The sequence below is a fragment of the Dioscorea cayenensis genome, chromosome 14 (genome assembly GCF_009730915.1).
Source record: "Dioscorea cayenensis subsp. rotundata cultivar TDr96_F1 chromosome 14, TDr96_F1_v2_PseudoChromosome.rev07_lg8_w22 25.fasta, whole genome shotgun sequence".
NCBI classification, from domain to species: domain Eukaryota; kingdom Viridiplantae; phylum Streptophyta; class Magnoliopsida; order Dioscoreales; family Dioscoreaceae; genus Dioscorea; species Dioscorea cayenensis.
The window spans coordinates 16,307,563-16,330,578 of NC_052484.1; the positions used below are offsets into that span (position 1 = coordinate 16,307,563).

Here is a 23,016-nt window from a genome sequence, read left to right on the forward strand (position 1 = left end):
TCGAGAGAATTTTTGCAAGGATCTCGAAATCGCTATTGTTTTCCAAAAACCTCTCCATTTGAATTTTTAATGACATGATAGTCTCAAGATGAGAAAGAGTGGCCACCCCTCCCTTACCACCACATCTTCCAAACCCCTCTCACCATGTGGTGGAAGAGGAGGTTGCATGATGCTGGAGGGCTCAAGGTTATGCTCTACGTGTTGATGTGTTGATATCCTAACAATTGCCCTCACTCAGCTGCCGAGGTGGGCATCACATGTGAGTCATGAGAGATGGGATCTGACACTACACAGCAGCCTAACCTCTTGGCGACATGAGACCATCATCCACAGTCCATACTCCCTATTATCCATAGAATCTTCGAACAATGGTTCAGTTGGTCCATCTTGAGAGTGAATCTATGTTGAGATCTCCATCTGGTCATCCTAGCCGACCATCTTCATGGATTCACATCCAAAGTTATCGCCTACTAGGTGGACTTAGGAACCAAGGTTGCCGACTAGGACAAGTAGATTCTCCGTGATCGATAAGGTCATAATGGCAACTGTAGTAGGTAAACGCCAGACTAAAACCATGATGAAGACGCTCTAGCCATCATCGCCAGCCCGGAACCCCTGCCTCAAGAGTTGGGTAAGATCAAGTTCCACACAAACTCGAGTATACTTGGCCCTGCCAAAGAAGCTGTTTGTCTCGCCGATTTTTTGGGGAAGAGGAGCAGTGGTGAACTAACTAGAGATCCTGTGGACGGCACAAGCCCTCGTGGAACAAATGGGGATGGAGCTACGGTCACATGGGTACTGGAACCACATGTACACAACTACTATTCACAACTCCCAAAAATGTGCTCTCAAGAGAATCGAACTCCTCACCACTTGGTGAGAGCTCTATCGGTGACCCGTACCAATAGACCAAGGTCGCTGCCATTTGTTTGTCAATTTTCAGAAGGTGATCAAAGCTGTTAACCAGTCCCTCTAAGATGTCCCCATTCCAAAGTTTAACTGGAAGATAATGCAAATGAATCTAAGTTGCCGCATTAAAGAGAATAGCGGAGACTGGCTGGAAAAATGGGTGCCAAGGAGTTAACTGCAAAATGAGCACATTCATGCACCCAAGAACTCTCGAACATGATATTGTGCATAACTTCTATAGAGCTACATCGATCGTAAAAATACTTGCTTGAGAGGTCTACGATGGAGACTTCACCCCAAACCTTCCAGCACTCAAGGATGACATTTTTTGACATGATCTAAAGGAGAAGCTCGCCTAGAAACTTTTCCATATAATGCATTAGAGAAAGGACCTTCAAGACGAAGATTCTGCCCTTGTCATCGATCTTGAAGAAACTCGTAGGGTCAAGCTTTCAATTTATCCAAGGCAGTCTTTTGAACAATGGGGACTCTTCAAAGACGTAAGCTACTTGTTGACTGGCAACATCAGCCCTCAAGTCCGATGGAGGAAAGAATAGGCAGAGGGGTTGTAGGGTTCGGTTTTTGAGTGGGATCCTAGGGGTTTGACCCCACTTGGCATGGCAAGTGGGGTGCGAACAGGGATTCACACAAGAACCAGAGGAAGCGCAACAGAGAAAGCGGGGTTCCAGTCTAATTCACTCTTTGACACCAAATTAAAGAAGCGCATGATATATGGAGTTCTAGTCTTGAGCTAAATGACCACTCATCCAAAGAATGGATATATGCATCTCCATTCTTATCAAAGACTGCAATTACAACCAATTTTAGCTAAGCAACAAAGCTTTTAGTTACAATAATAGACTCCACTCAAAAAGCATCATATTGCTTTTTAATTTAGTTGTTTGTGAACCATGAGTTCATACTGTTTGAGTTCAATTAACTCATATTTAATTATTAATTCGGTGTTAGAATGAGCTGTGAAGGAATTAAAGCACTTGTTACATCATGTCTTATGATGTCGATTCATGATTGCTTCGTGGAGATTTAAGTGATGGTGATTGCACGAGTAATAGAGCTGTCTTTATGCCATTAAAGATAGCTCTATTAATATTTGACATGTTATTTCCAAATGATCTATTTTATTGATATTCAACAAATTTCAATTTTTTATAATTTTATTTATATTATTTGATTTTAAATTCAATACTTGTTGGAGGTGATGTTGAAGGCAGAGGAATTGGAAGACTGAGGCGTGTAGATGCTCACTGACCTTAAGAACAAATTCACCCCTTTTCAAAGGTAATGTAGCGCGCGTAGTTCTCCTGTGGATACAACAGTCTTGGTTTTTCTCGTTCTTGCACGCAGAACAGAGAAACAGTGAGTTGCTCAAGTTCGCAAGGGAAGGAGAGGAAGGAGAAAAGAAGAGGGAATAGAAGAATTTTTTTTCGGAACCGATTCTGGTTTGATTTTGTAGAAGACTCAGTACAAAACGTAAGAGCCGTGGTCTCTTCAAAATAAAAATATAAAAAATAGATAAGAAAAACTCGAAACAAACGGAAAAGCACGTACAAAGAAATCGGTACATTCGTGTCCGCATGATGCGCCTACACGAGTTTAGAATTTCAAGCCAAATTCTTAATCCAACCCCTCGAGATTTGCACCGCTCACCGAAGAGAGCATAACCACTAGACCAAAAAGTCGAAGGCTATCGAATAGCAGATATATAAAAGGCGAAGTTCTTGTAATCTAGCAATATGGTACTCAAACAATATAGGAATGTTTTTGAAAACTAAGTTGGCCAATATACATGGGCCTCCAACAACCTCCTCATTTCAAAAATATTCAAACAAGAGAAAAAGAAATGAAGCATAAGAAGGTAATGCATCATAACTAGTGCCTTGTGGCTATGAACTAATCCCTAGAATATATAAGAAGTGATTCATCAGAATTTGGTGAAATGAAATTTCTATGAACCAAAGATTCCTTGTTGTAAATCAATCGCCCTCACAAATCACATTATCTTCTTGAAATCGAAGCAACCCTAATCGGGTTGACACCTTTTGGCCATGTGCCAAATGCCTGGAATTCATAAGTGCTCTAGAAAAATTTACCTGAGTTTTCCATAGAAAGCGGCCCCACTTTCACACTTATATAGGTGAATCCATCAGGTGTAAAATTGCAATTATAAACACCATTCAAATTGAACCATGGAATTCATTAAGAATTAAATTCATCATGTATTCATTGCAATTACACTATACACCATAGGAATGGATAAAAATTAAATAGTGTATCTCCAATCAACCAACGACTTGTTTTTACCCATATGAACCTATTTCTTGGGTTCACCAATTACATAGATTGGGTTACCATCATTGTTGAATTTTGTTATAGGCAACAATCCCATTCCCCTCGATGTCTCATACACTAGTTTTCTATTTAGTGCTTTAGAAAAGAGGATCAGCTAGATTTTAGCTCTAATCTTACAAAAGTTTAGTGATATCACTCCATCTTCAAGCAATTGCTCCACAATATTATGTCTTAGGCGTATATGCCTACTCTTGCCATTATATGCTTTATTCTTGGCTCAGATATAGCATCCATACTATCACAATGAATTGAAACCCGAAGCGGTCGGTTTCATCCAAAGAGGAACATCGGCAAGAAAGTTCCTAATCCATTCTCGCTCAGCTGCCCTCGCTTTCTCGCAACAAATTGACTCCATTATTGATTTTGCTGTGCAAGTTTGTTTTGAAGACTTTCAAGACACTACAGCCCCTCCTAAAGTGAAAATAAATCCACTTGTTCACTTTGTTTCATCCTGAATCAAATCCAGCTAGCATCACTATACCCTTCAAGCACCGCAAGAAAACCGTAATACATTAGTCCAAAAATTAATAGTTCCTTTCAAATATTTTAATATCCCGATCAAGGCACTCAATGATCCTTATTTGGACTATGAGTATATTCGTCAATCGCCAACCGCATAAGCAATGTCGACGAGTACAGCGTCATCAAATACATTAAACTCACTCAATTACTTGTGCATATTCATTTTGAGAAACACTAACTCCTTTATTCTTTCTTAAATGGAAAGCACTATCATATGGGTTGAGACAGATTGCAATTAAATTGATTATATTTCTTTGGTACCTTTTTCCACATAATTTTCTTGTGAAAAACATTATTCCATCATTTAATTTAGAAATTTTTAATTCCAAGAATAAATGTGCTTTCCACCCATGTCCTTCATATCAAATTTAGATGCAAGAAAATTCTTTTTTGTCCTCAACTACTATTTCTAACAAAGTACCAAAAATAAGCATGTCATCTACATATAAACAAATTATAACACCAACATTGTTAGAAAATTTGTTGTAGATACATTTATTAGATTCATTTATAAAATAACCATTGGAAACTAAAACATGATTAAATTTTTCATGCCAATCGCTTTTGGAGCTTGTTTAAGCTTAATATAATGATTTTCAAAAGTTTACATACCTTATTCTTTGTTGCTAGGAATCACATACCCTTCGAAAGTTGATCCATAATATATTTCTTCTTCAAGATCTCCATTTAGAAAAGCTCGCTCTAATATCCATTTGAGTGTATAACTAAATTGTTAATAGCTAGCCTAATGCAATTAAAATGATCGAATAGAAGAAATTTAGTAACAGAGCATAAGTATCAAAGTAATCAATTTCTTTTCTTTTTGAGAATATCCTTTAGCTATTAATCTAGCTTTTTATATTTATCAATAGACCATCTGGGTTTTAAGTTTTTCTTAAAAATTCATTTCGTAATCTATAGTTTTAGAGCCGTGGTAGGTCTACTAATTCCCAAGTATGATTAGATAAAAATTGAATCTCAATTCACTATTAATGGCTTCCTTCCCAAAAACACAGCCTTTCAAGAGAGGTGATAGCTTGAGAATAAGATTGAGGATCATCCTCCACAAGAAAGGTAATAAAAATCATTTCCAAAACTATTTTCTTCCTAGTCCTACTCCTTAATTCAAAATCAGAAGCATCAACATTTGTTGAATCATTATGAGTAATATGAGGTGAATGTGCAATGTTATCAACACATGATTTCAATGGGAAAATATATTCGAAAAAATCTGCATTTTTAGACCTTAATAATAGTATTAGGTTCCATAATGTCACTCTTAACAACCATGAATCTATATGCAGCACTATTCAAAGCATATCCACTAACATACAATCAAAAAGTTTTGGAACCAATTTTTCCTCTTTTTAGAATCGTGTAAAAATACTTTTGCTACATCCCCAAACCTCAAGATATTTTAAATTAGGTATACCTTTCCATAATTCAAAAGGAGTCTTACCATTTTTCTAAAAGGAATTTTATTTTGAATATGACAAGTCGATAAAATGGCTTTCTCCCCATAAATATTAGAGCTGCCCTCAACCAATTAACATAGCATCTCATCATATCCTTAAGCAGTTCTATTTTTCCTTTTCAGCTATTCCATTAGAAGCAGGTGAGTGGGAGGTGAGTTGTCTCATGTATTATACCGTGGTCACAAAAGGTTTTCATTATCTTCATATTCTCCACTCTATCCTGACCCGATCTTGTATTTTCTTATTTAGTTGATTCTCAACTTCATTTTTATATTTTATAAAACATTTCACATGCTTCATCCTTTGATTCAAACTGGCATAAAATAGTATATCTAGAGTAATCATCAACAAAAGTAATATAATATTTCTTCCTCCCAGGTCATTGAACGTTTTAAATCACCTAAATCGGAATGAATTAAATCTAGTAATTCATGATTCCCTTTCAATAGTCTTACAACCTTTTGGTAGATTTAGATTTCCTGCACAAATTTCACATTTATCAATTTTATTGAATCATTATGTTGTGAATCAAGCCTAGTTCTTTTCATTTTCTTGATGTATGAAAATTCACATGTCCCAAATCTAGCATGCCATAAATCAATTGAATTCACCATGTAAGTAGAAGAGATGCTTTTATTTCCATTGTTAACATTAAGTACATTGAGAATAACAAACCTTGACCACAATACCCATTCCTAATATTCCATTCTTAGACATTACTATGATATCTCACTCAAAGGCGACTTTTTATTCCAAAATTTTCCAAGCAAAGGAGATAGATACTAGATTACACAAAGATTAAGAGCATGCAAAACACATCATTCGAAATAAAGTCCCGATTTAAGTTTTTAGAAGTACCTTCCTTTCCAAGAACGGAAGGAGATGAATTCCCACGAATACTTGTTCCTCACCCTTTGGCAAAGAGATGGGATTGGAAAGCATTCCTTCTGTGGAAGGCGCTCTCAAAGCCCGATCCACTCTTTTTGCATCCGGCACCATAAGTGCTTGAGAACAATGCCAGCCTATGACTACATTGCCTCCTTCGGCATATGTTGACTTTAGGAATTATCTCCTTGGTTCTTTCTTGTCATGACATTGAGATGCATAGTGCCCGGGTTTACCACAAACATAACACACGACCTTTCTTTTGAAAGTAGTTTTGAAAAATTATATTTGAAGCCGCTCTTCTTATATCCCTTGAATCTTCGAAGAGCCTTTTGAATTTGTTTCCTGCTCTTTTGAAGTTCTTGGATTGTCTGCTGAAATTTGAATTTTGTTTTGATCCTCCTTCAATAAGATTTGCTTTGATGAGAGTTCTTTAACTTTATCTGCTAGGCATCCTCCGCGATTCTTCTTCAATTCGAATGTGCACAACGATATCTTCAAGAGTCATTAGCTTCCTTTTATGCTTCAGATTGTTCTTGTAATGTTTCCAAGATTCAGGAAGACGTTCTATGAGGAAGCCAAGAATGAACGCATCGTAAGATGATTTCTTCATTTTTGGAGATCATTGACTGTAAGATGATAATCATGAATTTGTGATGATACATGCTATTCTACCATTTGAAAATCGAAAAATTCTCTGCGTAAGATTTCATTTCCAAGATCTTCTAACTACGTATTTTCGTAAATGAACCTGATCTCTTGCAGCTGGGAGTTGCAAGAGATGTCGCATACTTTTATTGAGAAATACCGAGTATAGTATGATGACAAATCTGTTGTCTCTCTCCTCAAATTGGTAAAAGCCTATTCATAGTCTTGTGATGTTGTCTTCCCAAGATTGATTCGCCAATATGTGTGCGTAGATTGAACATGGTCGAGCGCCGGAGCGGTCCTTCGCCAACAACTGCTGTGAAGAATCCTTTCTCCTCGCCAACTAATTCCGATTTTTGGGGATATCCTGTGATTTCTGCGTTAAAGGTTTATCGCATTGTCCATTTGTTCTTGAGCATTTGTTAGTTGCAGGTGATGTTGCAGGTGAGAATTGAAGACCGATAGTGCAGATGCGCACCGACCTCAAGAACAAATCGCCTGCTGTCGCACAATGTAGCGTGGCGTTGTTCTCCCAGACACAACAAGCCTTGCTTTCCTCGTTTCATGTTCTAACGTAGTGAGGCATGAAAGGAAGAGCTATGTTCCTCTCAAAATAAAAAATAAAAATGGATACAAACCATGACGCACAAAGTTAGGCCCAGTATCTGCACCCATGATGCTTAATTATTTCGTCACCCTGGATCCAACCCCGAGACGCACCCCCCACTGCAGCGGTACAACCACTGCACTGAAACAAGCTATCGAATACGCAGATATAAAGGGCGGTTGTAACTAGGCAATGGATACTAAACAATATAGGAATGTTTTGAAAAACTGTCGGGCCCCATGGCTACGGGCCTCCAACAATAGTTTCACTACTTAATTAACTGAAATATTCGTATAAGGCCGGCTGGACCTACTGCGAGAATATATAGGCATTGTCTGTTCTAGCTTTGAGTATCAGCCAACTATTTTTCTTTAATTTTTGGATTTGTACCATACTTTAAGTATTGTTGAGTTTCACTTTATGGGGCCTGAATAGCAATCCTCCGGAGAGGGTGTGTATATATATACATGTGTGGCTGTAAAATTATACTTTACAAATTTTGTGTAGTGAAAGTATTAGTTAATTAAAAATTATTATACTTAGAGCACCACTCAAACCCATTTGATATATTAATATTAAAAGTGCTTAACCTCATCGAAGAAATGATAAACACATTTTTTTTTCTTAAAATTAAATTGTTTTACAGAAGTTACCAGTTTTGATGTTTTTCCATAAACTAAAACACACATATTTCTTTAAAAGTTCATAACCATGTATATACAAAAATCCCAAAAACATTTGTATTTATAACCATGTATACACAAAAAAAGCACCCACCCCACATCTAGTACGACAATAATATATTATTTAAAATCAAACACATTAATTTAGTTTATTACATCCAAGAGTTTGGAATCGACAGAGATTTTGTTTTATTCTCACAGTAGCCATCCGTGGTTTTCTACTATGCCCATTTTTCACCATCCACTGAAACAGAGAACTGCCCCATCTGTCCTGGCAGAGCAGTCTCCCCATCCCAAAGTCCAGTCCTGCGTCAATAACAGAGCAACTGGTTTCTCCGTACTATAGCCTCAATTTGGCAAGCTTATACTCCTCTAGAAGAAGCAACGGAGGATGAAGCCTTAATATTTTTGATAACGCCTTTGAGGTATTTCATCTCAATAAATCCCTCCTTTTGAACCATTTTATTTGCCATGTGTAAAATTTCTATCTCATTTTATATTGTTCATAATTTTGGATTCTTAATAAGTTCTCGCGAAATTCATTTAGGACTATGAGAGGTATTGTCTCTACCAAACATATCCTATTCAAAACAATGGAAAAACTCGCTATATAGACATACATAACACAAAACCGCAATAAAGTTGAATTTATATTGAAGTACATTTAATTTTCTTTGTTTTTGTTTCTAATCTGTCACCATGTATTTTGATTAACCATTTTTATTTTTCTTTAAATGTAATAAATGAATGTTTCCAATTGTTAATGTCAAGAAGGACAAACGTTATACCCCACAATTATATGCACTAGGATATGTCAAGATTATTCAGATTATATTGTCCAATTATGAACCTCTTTTATAGGACATGATATATATTACTCTTTCTGTGTCTGACACAACAGTGTGTGATTTATGCGCCTCCCATCCTTAATTGTATGTGGTTTTAATTAATTAATATTATGTTGAAAAATCATAATAATAATTAATAATAATAATAATAATAATAATAATAATAATGATAATCCTCAACTATATTTACATATATATAGAAAAAGAATTAATAACGATGTGTGAGAGCTTTTGATATGATCATCATCCTTTGAACGAGAAATCCATTAGGGATGGATTCTTGAGTGATAGCACAAAATGTCGCAAACCATCATTTTTACTTTTTCATCAATGATAGCGTGTTCCCGAATGATCTGATTAAGAACAACATCCCATTTACTAAAAATTCCTTTTAGCCCTCTTATCCAAACCTAGCAGTGAGTTTAACCATCCAAATGAAGGAAATAATCCACCAAATTAAAGCCACTTAGCAAAAGAATGTTCTCCTCTATCATTTCATGAAATATCTTGTTCCTATCTACTTTCTTGGAGATCTTACCCAGCATGGCTTTGCAAAGCATGTCATTACTAAAGAAGTACAACACTTGGCTCATGTTCAATGGTTCTGATGGATTAGAAAAGGTCTGAGAAGCAATCTTATCCATCAAGTGAGCTACCTCCTCTCTCTTGTAGCATGAAAAGATTGCACCTTTTCATGCTGAAGAAATTGATCATACATACCTTCTCATCTGCCTCCAGTGCTCACCATAAGGTGAGAAACCTATGTCCAAGCTTCCATAAAGCAAAATTTCAGCAGCTCTAAGAGTTGGTCTGTTTGCAAAATTGAGATCACGAGTCTTCAAGATCTCTTTAGCCATTTGAGAAGATGAAACCACAAGAGTGGGAACTTGACTCAAGTTTTAGAAGCTATGAGAGGACCATACTTCTTTGAGAGCTTGTGAAGGGATTGGTGGGGTAGCAAGCCAATTTGATGGAGGTTTCCAATGAAAGGTAGCTTCCATGGAGAAGGTGGCAGCTTGACTGATTTTGTATTTGAGAAGAGTACCAGTTTAATGCTAAGGAGGAGTACAAAGAAAGACGACAACAAGAAAAAAGGTTGAGTTAGATAATCATGAGACATTGTTTCATATATATGCTTTTAGTTTTTCTACTTGGTAGTTGGTACCTCACGAACCCATCCTTTTATAGTTAGGAAATCCAAGTGATAATGAATTTCCATAGATAATTAAAAATTAACACAAAAAGAAGATTCTCTGCACTATAATTGTGATGTCTTGTCTTGAGCCACAGTGATTTCCACAAAAAATATAATAAAAATCTTTAATTATGTGGTTCATAAGATGGGAACAATTTTTCTCCAAAGAAAGACAACTTAATTTCCTCATGAGTGACGCAAATTCAATACCACTTGAACAATGTTAGCAATTTGTCCATTCCCCAAAAGAAATTGTAAATAGATAAAGTATAATGCATTAGAAAAGAAGTAGCAAAATTCAACTAAAGTATTTTTATTGAAAAAGTTAAATCATTATAAAATTGAAAACTAATGGGTGTTGTGTTGTTATTATGATAAGAAAGAAAAAATGAATATATTTGATGAAACATGACCTCTCTTCTTTTTTTTTACAAATACGACGATAGCGGTTAGGGGCGTAAGAACAATCCAAGAGCTAATTAAGCATCCAACCAATGCATCCTCATTTGCTAACTCGAAAGTTTGGGTTGCAACCCCTGACTCACAATTGAGAACCTGTTATTATCACTACGTCCAACAGGACTTGAACTCAAAACCTTTTAAATATCCAATAATAATGCCTTTTGAACTACAGTTAATATCATTGAGTTAAGAACCCTCTTACATCTCATGATTATTTTTTTAATCTCGCACCATGTGCTATCTACATTTTTTTTTTTAATCTCAAATATTTAAAAATATAATTTTTTCTTTTTAAAAATATCGACAAACGTCTTTAATTGTTCATTTTTGTTACCCTAGATAAATTTGTATTATTTTATCCTCAAAAAACATTTGGATGTTACTAAATATAAATAAATAGAATTTTGTTGGGGCATGCCATTCTCTAAGCACTACATCCGTCTCCATGTCCTCCAAAGGGGACGAACTCTCCCGAAACTTAAAAAAAAAAATTGCTAAATTAAAACAATTCTACGTTCATTTTATACAAAAAATCAAAATTATAAAAGAAAACGTTAAAAGCAAATTCACATAAAACAATGGTGCTCAATTAAATAATATATATATATATATATAGAAGCTCCTCCAAACCTCAAATTGAAAAGAATATTGTTTTAATATTCATTCAACCCTCTCCAAACCTAATTAAATATATTAATGGATAACTAATTGGTGATTAATTTGTCTAAAAGACTAAAAGTCTAAAACTAGGTTTATTAAATAGTCTTTAGAAAAGATATATGAGAAAGCCTTCTCAAATATAATATTAAATATTGAAATTATATAATTATATATTAGTAAAAAGAATATGTTTTAAATTAATTTTATTAAATATTTTTTAATAAAATTTATGAAAATATCTTTCTATTGATACTTTCTTCCTAAAAAATTTTGGGGCCAAGCTGTAATCTTGTATCTTCCTTACGTTTGTGGGGACCAAGCTGTGATCTTATTTTTTTCTAAAGATTGTGGGGACTAAGCTGTGATCATATTTTTTCCTAAAGATTAGTGGGACCAAACTCTGATCATATTTCTTCCTAAATATTGTAAGGACCAAGCTTGGCTCTTAGTATGTGCTTGGGCAAAAAAAAAATGACCAACTTAGCTCATGTATATCTAAACTCTAGAAATGAAAATCAAATATCACACACTTGTATAACTAAATGTTATAATATTTATTTCCGGTGAGCCCCGGAACCAAAATTACATGTAGTTCGCTCTACTAATGAGGCTATATGACACCGATTCCACCAGTAACACTTGTATAACTAAATGTTATAATATGACATCAATAATATGGCACCAATTTCACCAATGACACTAGTATAACTAAATGTTATAATATGTCACCGATTTCACCAGTGACACCAGTAACCCAAGATAGATCGATCAACAGCCTGAAATAAATAATTCTTCGCCTTCAAAGTCTTTCAACTTTGATGCCTCAAGTTCCCTTCCGTTGTGCTTCTACAGGTACCACTCCAACATCTGGGGTTCCAACTCCAAATTCAACAATATTCTAATACTTCTTGGATTTTAATAAATTTTCCATCAACATGCTCCAATGATCGTAGTGACTATCAGAACGTGGAATAGATGGTTTCCACAAAGTTGTCTACAGACATTATGAATTTCTTCACTGCAAAGAACTCTCCATTTGTTGAAAACCTGGTTCTAATACCACTAATAACTTAAAAGAAGAGATGAGAAAACTGCATATTTTATTCATAACCACTGAAGCCTTTATAAAGGCAAAAATCTATAAAGATAATATTTACAAAAAATGAGATAACTATAATAACTAATTTGAATTTTAATCAACAAACAACTTATTTAAATATTTAAATCAAAGATATTATAGTTAAATTATAACAAACATCAGTATCTCAACAAATTAAACACACTTCACCTCTCTTAAGTCCTCGCTACCCCTCCCCACCCACACACACACACACCCCACACACAAAACCCAAAAACCCCTAAAAAAACAAGAGGATGGCTTTCTAAAAAGACCAAACTAAATATTTTTAATTTAAAAAAATTAAATTCATGAATTAATGATTATCTTGGCAATCAATATTAAGATATATGAAACAGTAAATATTCTCCTTGTATTAAGTGCTCATTTCTAGAAGGTTTGTATATCTCAAATTTCCTGGTTAATTACACACCTAATTTAAAGGGCAATTTCAAAATTTAATCTTCCCAACATGTTTAAATGCATTGTTATCGACCACTTTCACCTTAAATGATGCATAACTTCAAATGTTGATAAAAATTTTTTTAATTCTAACTACTCCCTCCATTCTATTATAAGTGTCGACTTCTAGAATCTTTTCATGTCCTATATTATCAGTCCACATACTTAATTTAAGAGTTAACTTTTGAATCTAACCTTATCAACATGTTTAAGTGCATTATTCTTTATCATTGTCACTTCAAAATTCACAATCTTAGTCAATGGAAGGATAGAAATGTATAAAATGGGACAGATAAGTTAAATGTTTATAAAATTTTTAGTTATAACTGTTGGGTTGTGGATCACACATTATGTAGGGATATAAGGACCTATGTGCATAAGTTGTGTAGACGTACACAACTAATGTTTATAATTGTGTATATTTTATTATATTAAAGTTTTGAATGGACCCAATTGTAATCTGATTCAACTTTGAATTTGGTCCTAATTATCTAATTTTAAATGTGTGGATATACATATTAATCATATGTTGTGTAGAATTCCTGGGGGCAAAATTGTCAAATCTATGATGGGCAGACTTGTAATTAGCCCCATAAAGTTTTCTTATAAATAGGGTGTGGTCCCTGACTGAGCACGTAACGATCTGAGATTCAGAATTAGGTTTTCTGAATTAGGGTTCCCATCTCCTCTCTCTGCGTGTGATCAGTGAGAATAACCACAAGACCCAATCATTTTCATCATAATCAATGGATTCAAATGCATGTACGCTTCCGCCACTTTCTTTGTTCCTAAGCAATCTCCAAACAAAAAGATCCAGGGTTTGAATTAGGGTTTATACCCATTAGATCTATCAATAATTACTTTTCTTACTCTTCATTAAACAGCTAAAGTCGACACTTATAATAGGACATAGAGAATACATTTTTTACTCTTCGTGAAACGGTTACCATGGACAATTATAATGAAAAAAAGGAATTATAACATTAAAAACAAGTTACCCACACAAATGTATTCACTGATCAAGAAAAAAAATTATAAACTGATCAATTTTTATTAATTAATATTATTTAAAATTAAATATCTTAAAATTTTAAAAATATATATATTAATAAATACAGTAATATTAATATTTTCAAAATTTATTATTAACCGGGAAACAAAATATAACATTATTATCTTAAGAAATGAGCTGCCTACTATCAATATCTTAGTTTGCAGCGTCAATTAGTTATTAATCGTCAAGGTCTGCACTATCCCATGATTGCTTCATTTTGGTTTGCTTTTTTTTGCGCACTAATTTACCAAGACCATGACTTTGTGGTTAGCTAAACATGAATCATGATTGCTTCAGTTTGGTTTGCTTTTTTGCCCACTAGTTTACCAAGACCATGACTTTGTGATCTAACTAAACATGTTGCTTCTACCTCACCAGAATGCTTCTTTTGTTCCAGTTCAAGCAAAGTGATACATATAATAGTTACACTTTTTTTTTTTTTGGTAGAGTATTAAGTTATAGTTTTTTTTATGCAAATCAAAATGATTACTCAATTTCAATTTTGTTTTACCGAATGGTTACCTAGGTATGAGATTTTTGGCTTTTTTTATGATGTAAATGCCAAAAATTCTCTATCATAACATGCATAACACATTGTCCATGCAGCTGGTAATTTCATCTCATTTGCTGACAAAAAATTTTTTGCCCACTAGTTTACCAAGACCATGACTTCAGTTTGGTTTGCTTTTTTGCCCACTAGTTTACCAAGACCATGACTTTGTGATCTAACTAAACATGTTGCTTCTACCTCACCAGAATGTTTCTTTTGTTCCAGTTCAAGCAAAGTGAACATATAATAGTTACACTTTTTTTTCTTAGTAGAGTATTAAGTTATAGTTTTTTTTATGCAAATCAAAATGATTACTCAACTTCAATTTTGTTTTACCGAATGGTTACCTAGGTATGAGATTTTGGCTTTTTTTTTATGATGTAAATGCCGAAAATTCTCTATCATAACATGCATAACACATTGTCCATGCAGCTGGTAATTTCATCTCATTTGCTGACAAAAAATTTTTAACATTATATCTGTTAGTGCAACCGCACTATTTATTGGCATGATTTGACACCTAGACCAAGTGACGTGGCAACTAAGGTGACAAAGCATAATTGATGATGTGGCAAGCATTGTGACACGGCAAAGAGACTTGGAGTGCAAGGCAAACATCTTGAAGATCTTGGTGGAGCTACTTTTAGTAAGTCTATAACATGGAGGCAAATATCTTGAAGATCGTGGTGAAGCTATCTTGAAGATCTTGGTGGACCTATTTTTAGTAAGTCTATAACATGGAGGAAATTATCCTGAAGACTATTTGAAGACAAGATCATATGGAGACCATATTTAGGTGATTTGATTGAAAACTAAAAATGGTGGAGCTTAATTGAAGAAATATCTATTTATGGTATGAATGAAGGCTAATTGAAGATATGATTTGAAGAATCCTTGATGAAGATTGATTGAAGTCCATTAACGGCAAGATTTGATGACCAAACTTGGGTGAATTGAAGATCAAGTTTGGAGAATCTTTGAAGACCAAACTTGGAAGATTGAAGACTAAGTTTGGCAAGTTCCATGAAGACGCACAAGGACGTGCGCCCCTTGCGAGGGGACTGCGTGATGAGGAACTGAGGAGGTAGGCTAGTTACCGGCAGTCGGGATCAGGAGATTTGGCTGCATCGACTCAGACTAAGCATGACCAGGAGGTTGATGGGTCTTGAGGTCGTCTGCAATGTAACCAAAACTCAGTCAAGTCAGCAGTCAGGGCCATGTTGCAACTTATGTTACAATAGGAGTTGCAACAGCTAATTTCGAAAGGTTTTTAAATTAGTAGCCTCGGATATTCTAAAAGAGGTATGTGCTATATGTGGGACGTTGAGGCATCTATATAAGCTACCTTGCTCGTAGACTGTAAGTGTGACTCTTGGGTGAATCTTGGAGGAGAGTGTGTGAGCACCAGACAATCTAGAAATGGTAGTGTTCTTTATTGTTGAGAGTGTGAGTGACAAGTATTTGTACTCATCTATTTTTACCTCTTTTAGTAGATTGTTTATCTCCGGGCTTGGCCCCCCAGATGTAGACGAGGTGACGCCGAACTGGGTTACCAATGTCATGTGTCTCTTTCTTTGTTGGTTTGTGTGAGATTTCTATGAATGCTTGAGTGTTACCTAATACTCACAAACCACACCGGAGGAACTAATAATATCATCAAAAATAGACTAAATTTCTTCTGTTGACCGTCCAGTAAAATAAAATTAAAGTTGAAAAATATTTTGATTCAAATTATAATTTTAACCCCAAAATTAAACATAAACATAATTTATTTTTTATTAATAAATTTATTCTTCATATAATAGACAAAGAAAGCAACCACCTATAAAAGAATGCAAGAAAGTGGCGTAAAAATGAGTGGACGTTTGAAAGAAGCGCTAGCTACTACTGTTCCGCACTGATTCTCATAGTAATGTTTGTATGGGGGAGTTGATAATTAAGCTAATACGTGTGAATGTTTATTTGTAAAATTACCTCTGTCAGAAAAAAAAAAATAATAAAGGCAAAATAATTATATTTAATTAAATAATTAAAAAATAGTCAAAAGTTAGTGGGATATCTCATATCTCCCAACCCTTTGCGTAAAGGGAACGTAACCATTTTTTTTTTTTTTTTACAATATATTACCCATCTTGCTAATTCTGGGTTTGAAAAATGATACGTTTTTGCCTGATTAGAACCTTTTTTTTCTAAAGCTAGGACATACAATTTTCTTAATTTATGGTAAATTAGTCTTTATTGATGGAAAGTAATGATAACATATTCCACTTGTCTAAAGCAAAATTAAAACAATTTTGGAGTTAGCATGATGCTTTCCTCGCTAGAAAATATTCATCATGATTAGACCTGTCTAAAAGCTGGGTTACCTGTCCAACTTTAAAAGGCCGTCCGAAAATTAGCTGGGTTACCTGATAACTAAGCTTTGGATAAAAAAAAAGCATCTCATTTTAAAAAACAGCCTTAGTTTAGTTCTTACTATTATATTTATTAATTAATTAATTATATATATAATGGGTTGAATTGTTATTGATTATTTATTAATTAATTTTATATATATTTATATAACATATATATTTATTATTAATTATCATTAATTATAATAGTTTAAATTTTAATTGTTGTGATTGAGTAAAAATGTGCATTTGGTATTTTAATTTTAAAGTGTTTTGTAAAATAATATTTGGTCATGTTCACAGATTAATATTATTATTAATTTTTTATAATTTATTTTTTATTTGATTAAAAACCTATTTAGGTGGGTTCTAGCAATAAGAGTTAAAGCCCATATTTTCTAACGGGTCAGATTTGAAGAAGTTTGAATTTTAATAATTATTTAATTTTAGTAATTAGGTCTAATCATGATAAGTAATTTATGGTAAATTAGTCTTTATTGATGGGAAGTGATGATAACATATTCCACTTGTCTATGGCAAAGTTACGATGGTTTTGGAGTTAGCATGATGCTTGCGTTGCTAGAAAATATTCATTATGATATGTAATATTTAACAACAATCAAATGCAATTAATAAATAGTTAGACATCAAATCGTCAGATTAAAGACATGATACACACTGCTTCAAGACAGCCAGTTTTATCTATTCTTACAAAATTTTCTGATATTGTTCGAATCATTAGGGTACAATAAACTGACCCAGTACTTACTGCTCTTTGCATAATTCCTCTTAATTAATAAGGAAAAGAAGCTCAAGTGTCACTAAAAGAAGAGATGAGAAGAGAATGAGGAAGAGATCTAATTGGAGCAATTGAAAAGTAATAAAAAGGAGAAGGATTTTGAATTTTTGACTTATATTTCATTGATCATTTGCCATCAATATATATACAATAAATTTACATTGAAGGGCTAAAAGTTAGGAATAAAAGTTACAGGATGAAATCAAGGAAGATTGGTAACGTTGGCTAAAATAAAGGAAACAAAATAGGAAAAATAATTTATGTTACAAAATCCATATGAATCATTCAACACCCCCCCTCAAGGTGGAGTGGGATCGGAAATGTCGATCACGCCCAACTTGGGAAGAAAACGACTGATGTTATCACCGCCGAGTGGTTTGGTGAAGATGTCCGCAAGTTGATCAAAGGAGCGTATGTAAGAGGGAGAGATGAGTCCGGAGAGTATTTTTTCACGAACGAAGTGGCAATCTATTTCAATATGTTTGGTACGTTCATGAAAAACCGGATTATGGGCAATGTGAAGAGCTGCCTGATTGTCACAATATACTGGTATTAACGTGCGGGGTGGAAGACCAAGATCAAGTAGGAGTGCATGGAGCCACTGGAGTTCAGATGTAAGAGCGGCAAGCGAACGATATTCGACTCATGAGAGGATCGAGAGACGGTTGGTTGCTTTTTTTGTTTTCCATGAGATGGGACAAGAGCCAAGCATAGTGAGGTAACCAGGTGGTAGAGCGTCGCGTAATGGGACATCCCCTGCCCAACTGAAGTCGGAGAAACCCACGAGTTGTAAGGAACTCGTGGCGGGGGAGAAGACCTTTACCAACCCGAACCTTTGAGATAACGTGGGACTTTGTGAGCCGCGTCCGGATGTGATGAGTGAGGATTTTTGCATGAATTGACTAAGTGTGTTCACTGCAAATTGGATATCTGGACGAGTGACCGTCAAATATAGGAGACGACCAATTAAGCGGCGATAAATGGCGGGATTCGGTGAGGGGGAGTACCACTATTATTATGGAGGTTTAGGTTTTTGATCCATTGGGAAAGAGGAAGGACGACAACCTAACATGCCAGAGTCAGTAAGGATGTCGAGGATATATTTCCGTTGACAGAGGAATATGCCAGTTTTGGAGCGAGAAACCTCAATACCGAGAAAATAATGAAGGCTACCAAGGTCTTTGATTGAGAAAGAACGAGCAAGAAAAAATTTAGTTTTGGTAATTAGAGAGTTGTTGTTTCCAGTAACGATGATATCGTCAACATAAACGAGGACGAAAACATAGGAATGGCCAGAGGTATAGATGAAGAGACTATGGTCTGAGGCCGATTGATGGAAACCGTGAGAAATGAGAGTAGAGGATAGTTTATGGAACCATTGACGTGAGGCTTGTTTAAGACCATAAAGTGATTTTTGTAATTTACAAACCCGACTATCATGGGAATGAGAAAGACCAGGTGGTAATTGCATGTAAATTTCTTCGGTGAGATCACCTTGTAGAAAAGCATTATTGACGTCGAGTTGATGAATTGACCAATTTTGGACAGAAGCGATGGAAAGGAGAACACGAACGGTGGCAAGTTTTGCGACAGGGGCAAATGTTTTGTGGTAATCAATACCATCCTGTTGCGTGTATCCTTTCGCACATAAGCGTGCTTTGTAACGCTCAATGGAGCCATCTCGGAAGAAATTTGATTTTTATATACCCATTTACAACCAATAGTCGTTTTTATCAGGGCGGTAAAGGACACAATGTCCAAGTGTTATTGGAAGAAAGAGCATGTAGTTCAGCAGCCATGGCATCACGCCACTCAACAATTTTTGGTCACTCGAGAATATGTCCCGGGGCTCACTATGATCAAGAACTTTAGATAGGAAAATACGATGATGAGGACTGAGTGTGCGGAAGGATAAATAATCATGTAAGGTAAAGTATGAAGAAGAAGAAACACCACATACATAGTCGCTCAGATGAGACGGTGGGCGACGATTACGTTGGGGGCGTTCATGTGAAATTTGAGTGACGAAGTCAGTAGGTGATGATACAATGTCACCAAAAAGAGAAGCGTTACCCGATTGGGGAGCGGTGATGTCAGAAGAAACGATCATAGGTTCTTCATCAATTGGTATGATTGAGAGATCAACCGGACTAGTGGACTTGGGTTTGTCACGATATGGAAAAATATTTTCGTGAAATACAACATCACGCGAGACATGAGTTTGTTGAGTGGACGGATCATAGATGCGATATCCTTTTTGACCATAAGGATATCCCACAAAAATGTGAGGTTTGGCGCGGGCGTCAAACTTATGGTGGACGTGCATGTTTTTGGCAAAGCATAAACAACCAAAAACGCGGAGGGAAGAATAAGATGGAATTTTTTTGAAAAGGATCTCATGAGGGGATTTGAAATTGAGAATCGGTGTTGGCATTTTGTTGATGAGGTAGGCAGCGGTGAGAATGCACTCGCCCCAAAATGACAGCGGAAGATTTGCTTGAAAGCGAAGGCTCGCGCAACGTCGAGTAAATGACGATGTTTACGTTCCACGACTCCATTTTGTTGTGGTGTGAATATACAAGAGCGTTGGTGGATAATTCCACTGCTATGAAACCATTGTTTGAATTTATTTGAGAGAAATTCGGTTCCATTGTCGGAACGCATCAAAATTGTATTTGGGGAATGAAAATGTCACCATTACCGGTGTGAATATTTGATATTGGATATTTGAATTGACATTGGATTTGATTAACAAAGTGCATTGTCATATCAAAGGTTTGTGATTTATTATTCATTAAATATACCCAAGTACATTTAGAGTAATCGTCGATAATGGTAAGGAAGAAATGTGATCCATTCATAGACGGGATTGAAAAATGGTCCCCAAATATCGAGATGAATTAATTCAAAAACATCTAGTAGAACAAGAATTACTTAAAGGAAATGAATTACGTAGATTGTTTTTGCTTGAGGACAAACATCACGGATGAAACTTTTTATTTGCAACAATATCGGGAAATTTTTGTAGCTAGAAAAATTTAATCTAGCATTACAAGGATGCCCAAGGCGTGAATGCCATAGGTTAAAAATTATTCACGGGTTGACAATAAAATGCTGAAATTGATGTGGGAGCAGCGTCCAAATAGAAAAAGACCATGTAGCAGCTTTTACCCCGACCAATCTCCTTCTTCGTTAAACGGTCCCCGAAAACATACACCGTGTAGGAGAGAATATGATTTCACAAGTTAGTTGTTGCGTAAGTTGTGAGATTGATAGAAGATTGAATTTGAATGAAGGAATAAAAATAGCAATCTTTGAGAATGAGTGTGGGAGAGCACTCAACAGTACTAATATGAGTGACGGTTACGAGTGAACCATCAGGAAGTTGTACCGATAGAGTTTTTTTGTTAATGGAATATATGAGGAAAAATAAAGACAATGAATTGCAAAATATGATTTGATGCGCCGGAATCTATTATCCAACAAGGTGAGGATGAGAAAGAGAGAACAAGTACCTACGAGATTGGTCGAGTCGTTCTCGGACCCATCCTTGGCAAGCAACGCCATGAGTTTGTTGTATTGTCCTGGCGTAAGTTGATTGAATGAAGGAGAAGCAGAGTTTGACTTACCCCCATTGTCGGGTTTTCGCTGTTGCTTGTCAGGAAAACCATGGATTTGATAACAAGTCGCTTGGGTGTGGCCATGACGATTACAATGTTCGCAGAAAGGTCGTGGTCGCTTCCCGGGGGGACAATTGAATGGTGCTTGTGCCTTGGAGGTTTGGAGAGCAGCAGCTTCAACGGATGGGACATTCTGGAGATTAAGCTCCTGTTGTTTTTCTTCTTATCGGACGAGATTGTAGATGCGTTGGATGGACGGGAACGGTTCCATGAGTAGAATCTGGCTGCGCACCACCGAGTATTTGTCGTGGAGTCCTTGAAGGAATTCTATGGCTCGATCTTGATGTTGTTGATCGAGAACAGACTTAGCATTACCACATATGCATGGTGTGATAGGAAGAATATTGCTCAACTCATCCCAAAGTGATTTAAGTTGGGTGAAATAAAATGAAACCGTCATTCCCTCTTGTTTGAGGGCAGAGATTGAATGCTTGAGTTGGTAAATTTTTGGCGCGTTTGACTGAGAGAAGCGCTCGTTGAGGTCGTTCCATATTTGACTTGTGGTTTCAGCATACAAGATACTAGGACGAATCTCTGGAGAGACGGAGTTAAGGATCCAACTGCTAACAAGATCGTTGCAGCGTCCCCAATTGTCAATTAAGATTGCATCGGTCGGTTTCGAGAGGGATCCATCGACGAATCCGAATTTACTCTTGGCTCGCAGCGCCAAGGTCATCGCATCGACTCCGGGAGGCATGGTTATCTCCCCGTGAGAAAGGGGTTGGACAAGGATAGCTCGTGGGATTGTCGGAGTGGTGGATCACATATGGATCGGAATGAAGCAGTGGTGAGGAAGGCTCAGAATTGGAAATTCCGCCAGTCATGGCTGAAAGCTCTGATACCATAATAAAAAGGAGAAGGATTTTGAATTTTTGACTTATATTTCATTGATCATTTGCCATCAATATATATACAACAAATTTACATTGAAGGGCTAAAAGTTAGGAATAAAAGTTACATGATGAAATCAAAGAAGATTGGTAACGTTGGCTAAAATAAAGGAAACAAAATAGGAAAAATAATTTATGTTACAAAATCCATATGAATCATTCAAATTTGTGTTACAAAATCCATATGAATCATTCAACAAAAAGCTAGTGAGGATCACCTACATGCAATGGCTCACTAGCCTGCAGTGGAAAAAAAAAAAGCACATATATATATGCACATGAGCACAAGTCTCAACATCTAATATCACTCAATTACTTTGCAAGCTTAAGAGAGCATGTTTTGGTTTGGTTGCAAGAAAGCTGGGTTTGGCCATACTTTGCTTCATTTGATCTTATGATAGAAAGTATTCAACGTTCTGATATACTAGATTTTTTTTATACAGAAAAATATGTGGTGATGTTTATCACTCTCTCACTTTATTAATTTACATTCCCTAGTTTTCAAATGTCCAAAATATCTTTTATTTACAGGGGACTCAATTATTTTGAGCCATACGTTGCAACATGTAATTAAGACATTTTTAGAAGCCTCAGATATTGTAGTGGTGTTGATTTTAGGGTCATAATTTTTTTTAAAATTGTATAATGATGAAGCACAAGACAACATGCGATGAAAGGACTTGGCAATTTCACAGTTTTAAATTTTAACTTTAAAATTGATAATCATCATCCAACTATCTGTGTATCAAATATTTAGCTATTTATATTAATTTGAGTATGAGTTATTAGATTAGAACTATGTTTGAG

At 35.5% G+C, this 23,016-nt stretch overlaps 1 protein-coding gene across 1 annotated transcript; it reads right to left on the reverse strand.

Moving 5' to 3' along the window:
* Window positions 1-21,482: 21,482 nt before the first annotated feature.
* On the reverse strand, window positions 21,483-22,016 carry LOC120276181. The gene has a single exon (XM_039282905.1). The coding sequence runs from the start codon at window positions 22,014-22,016 to the stop codon at window positions 21,483-21,485; it is 534 nt and encodes a 177-aa protein (XP_039138839.1).
* Between the last annotated feature and the right edge of the window lie 1,000 nt (window positions 22,017-23,016).

Coding starts and splice junctions, on each gene's coding strand:
- LOC120276181 (XM_039282905.1), bottom strand. CDS start 22,016: ATGCCTCCCGGAGTCGATGCGATGACCTTGGCGCTGCGAGCCAAGAGT.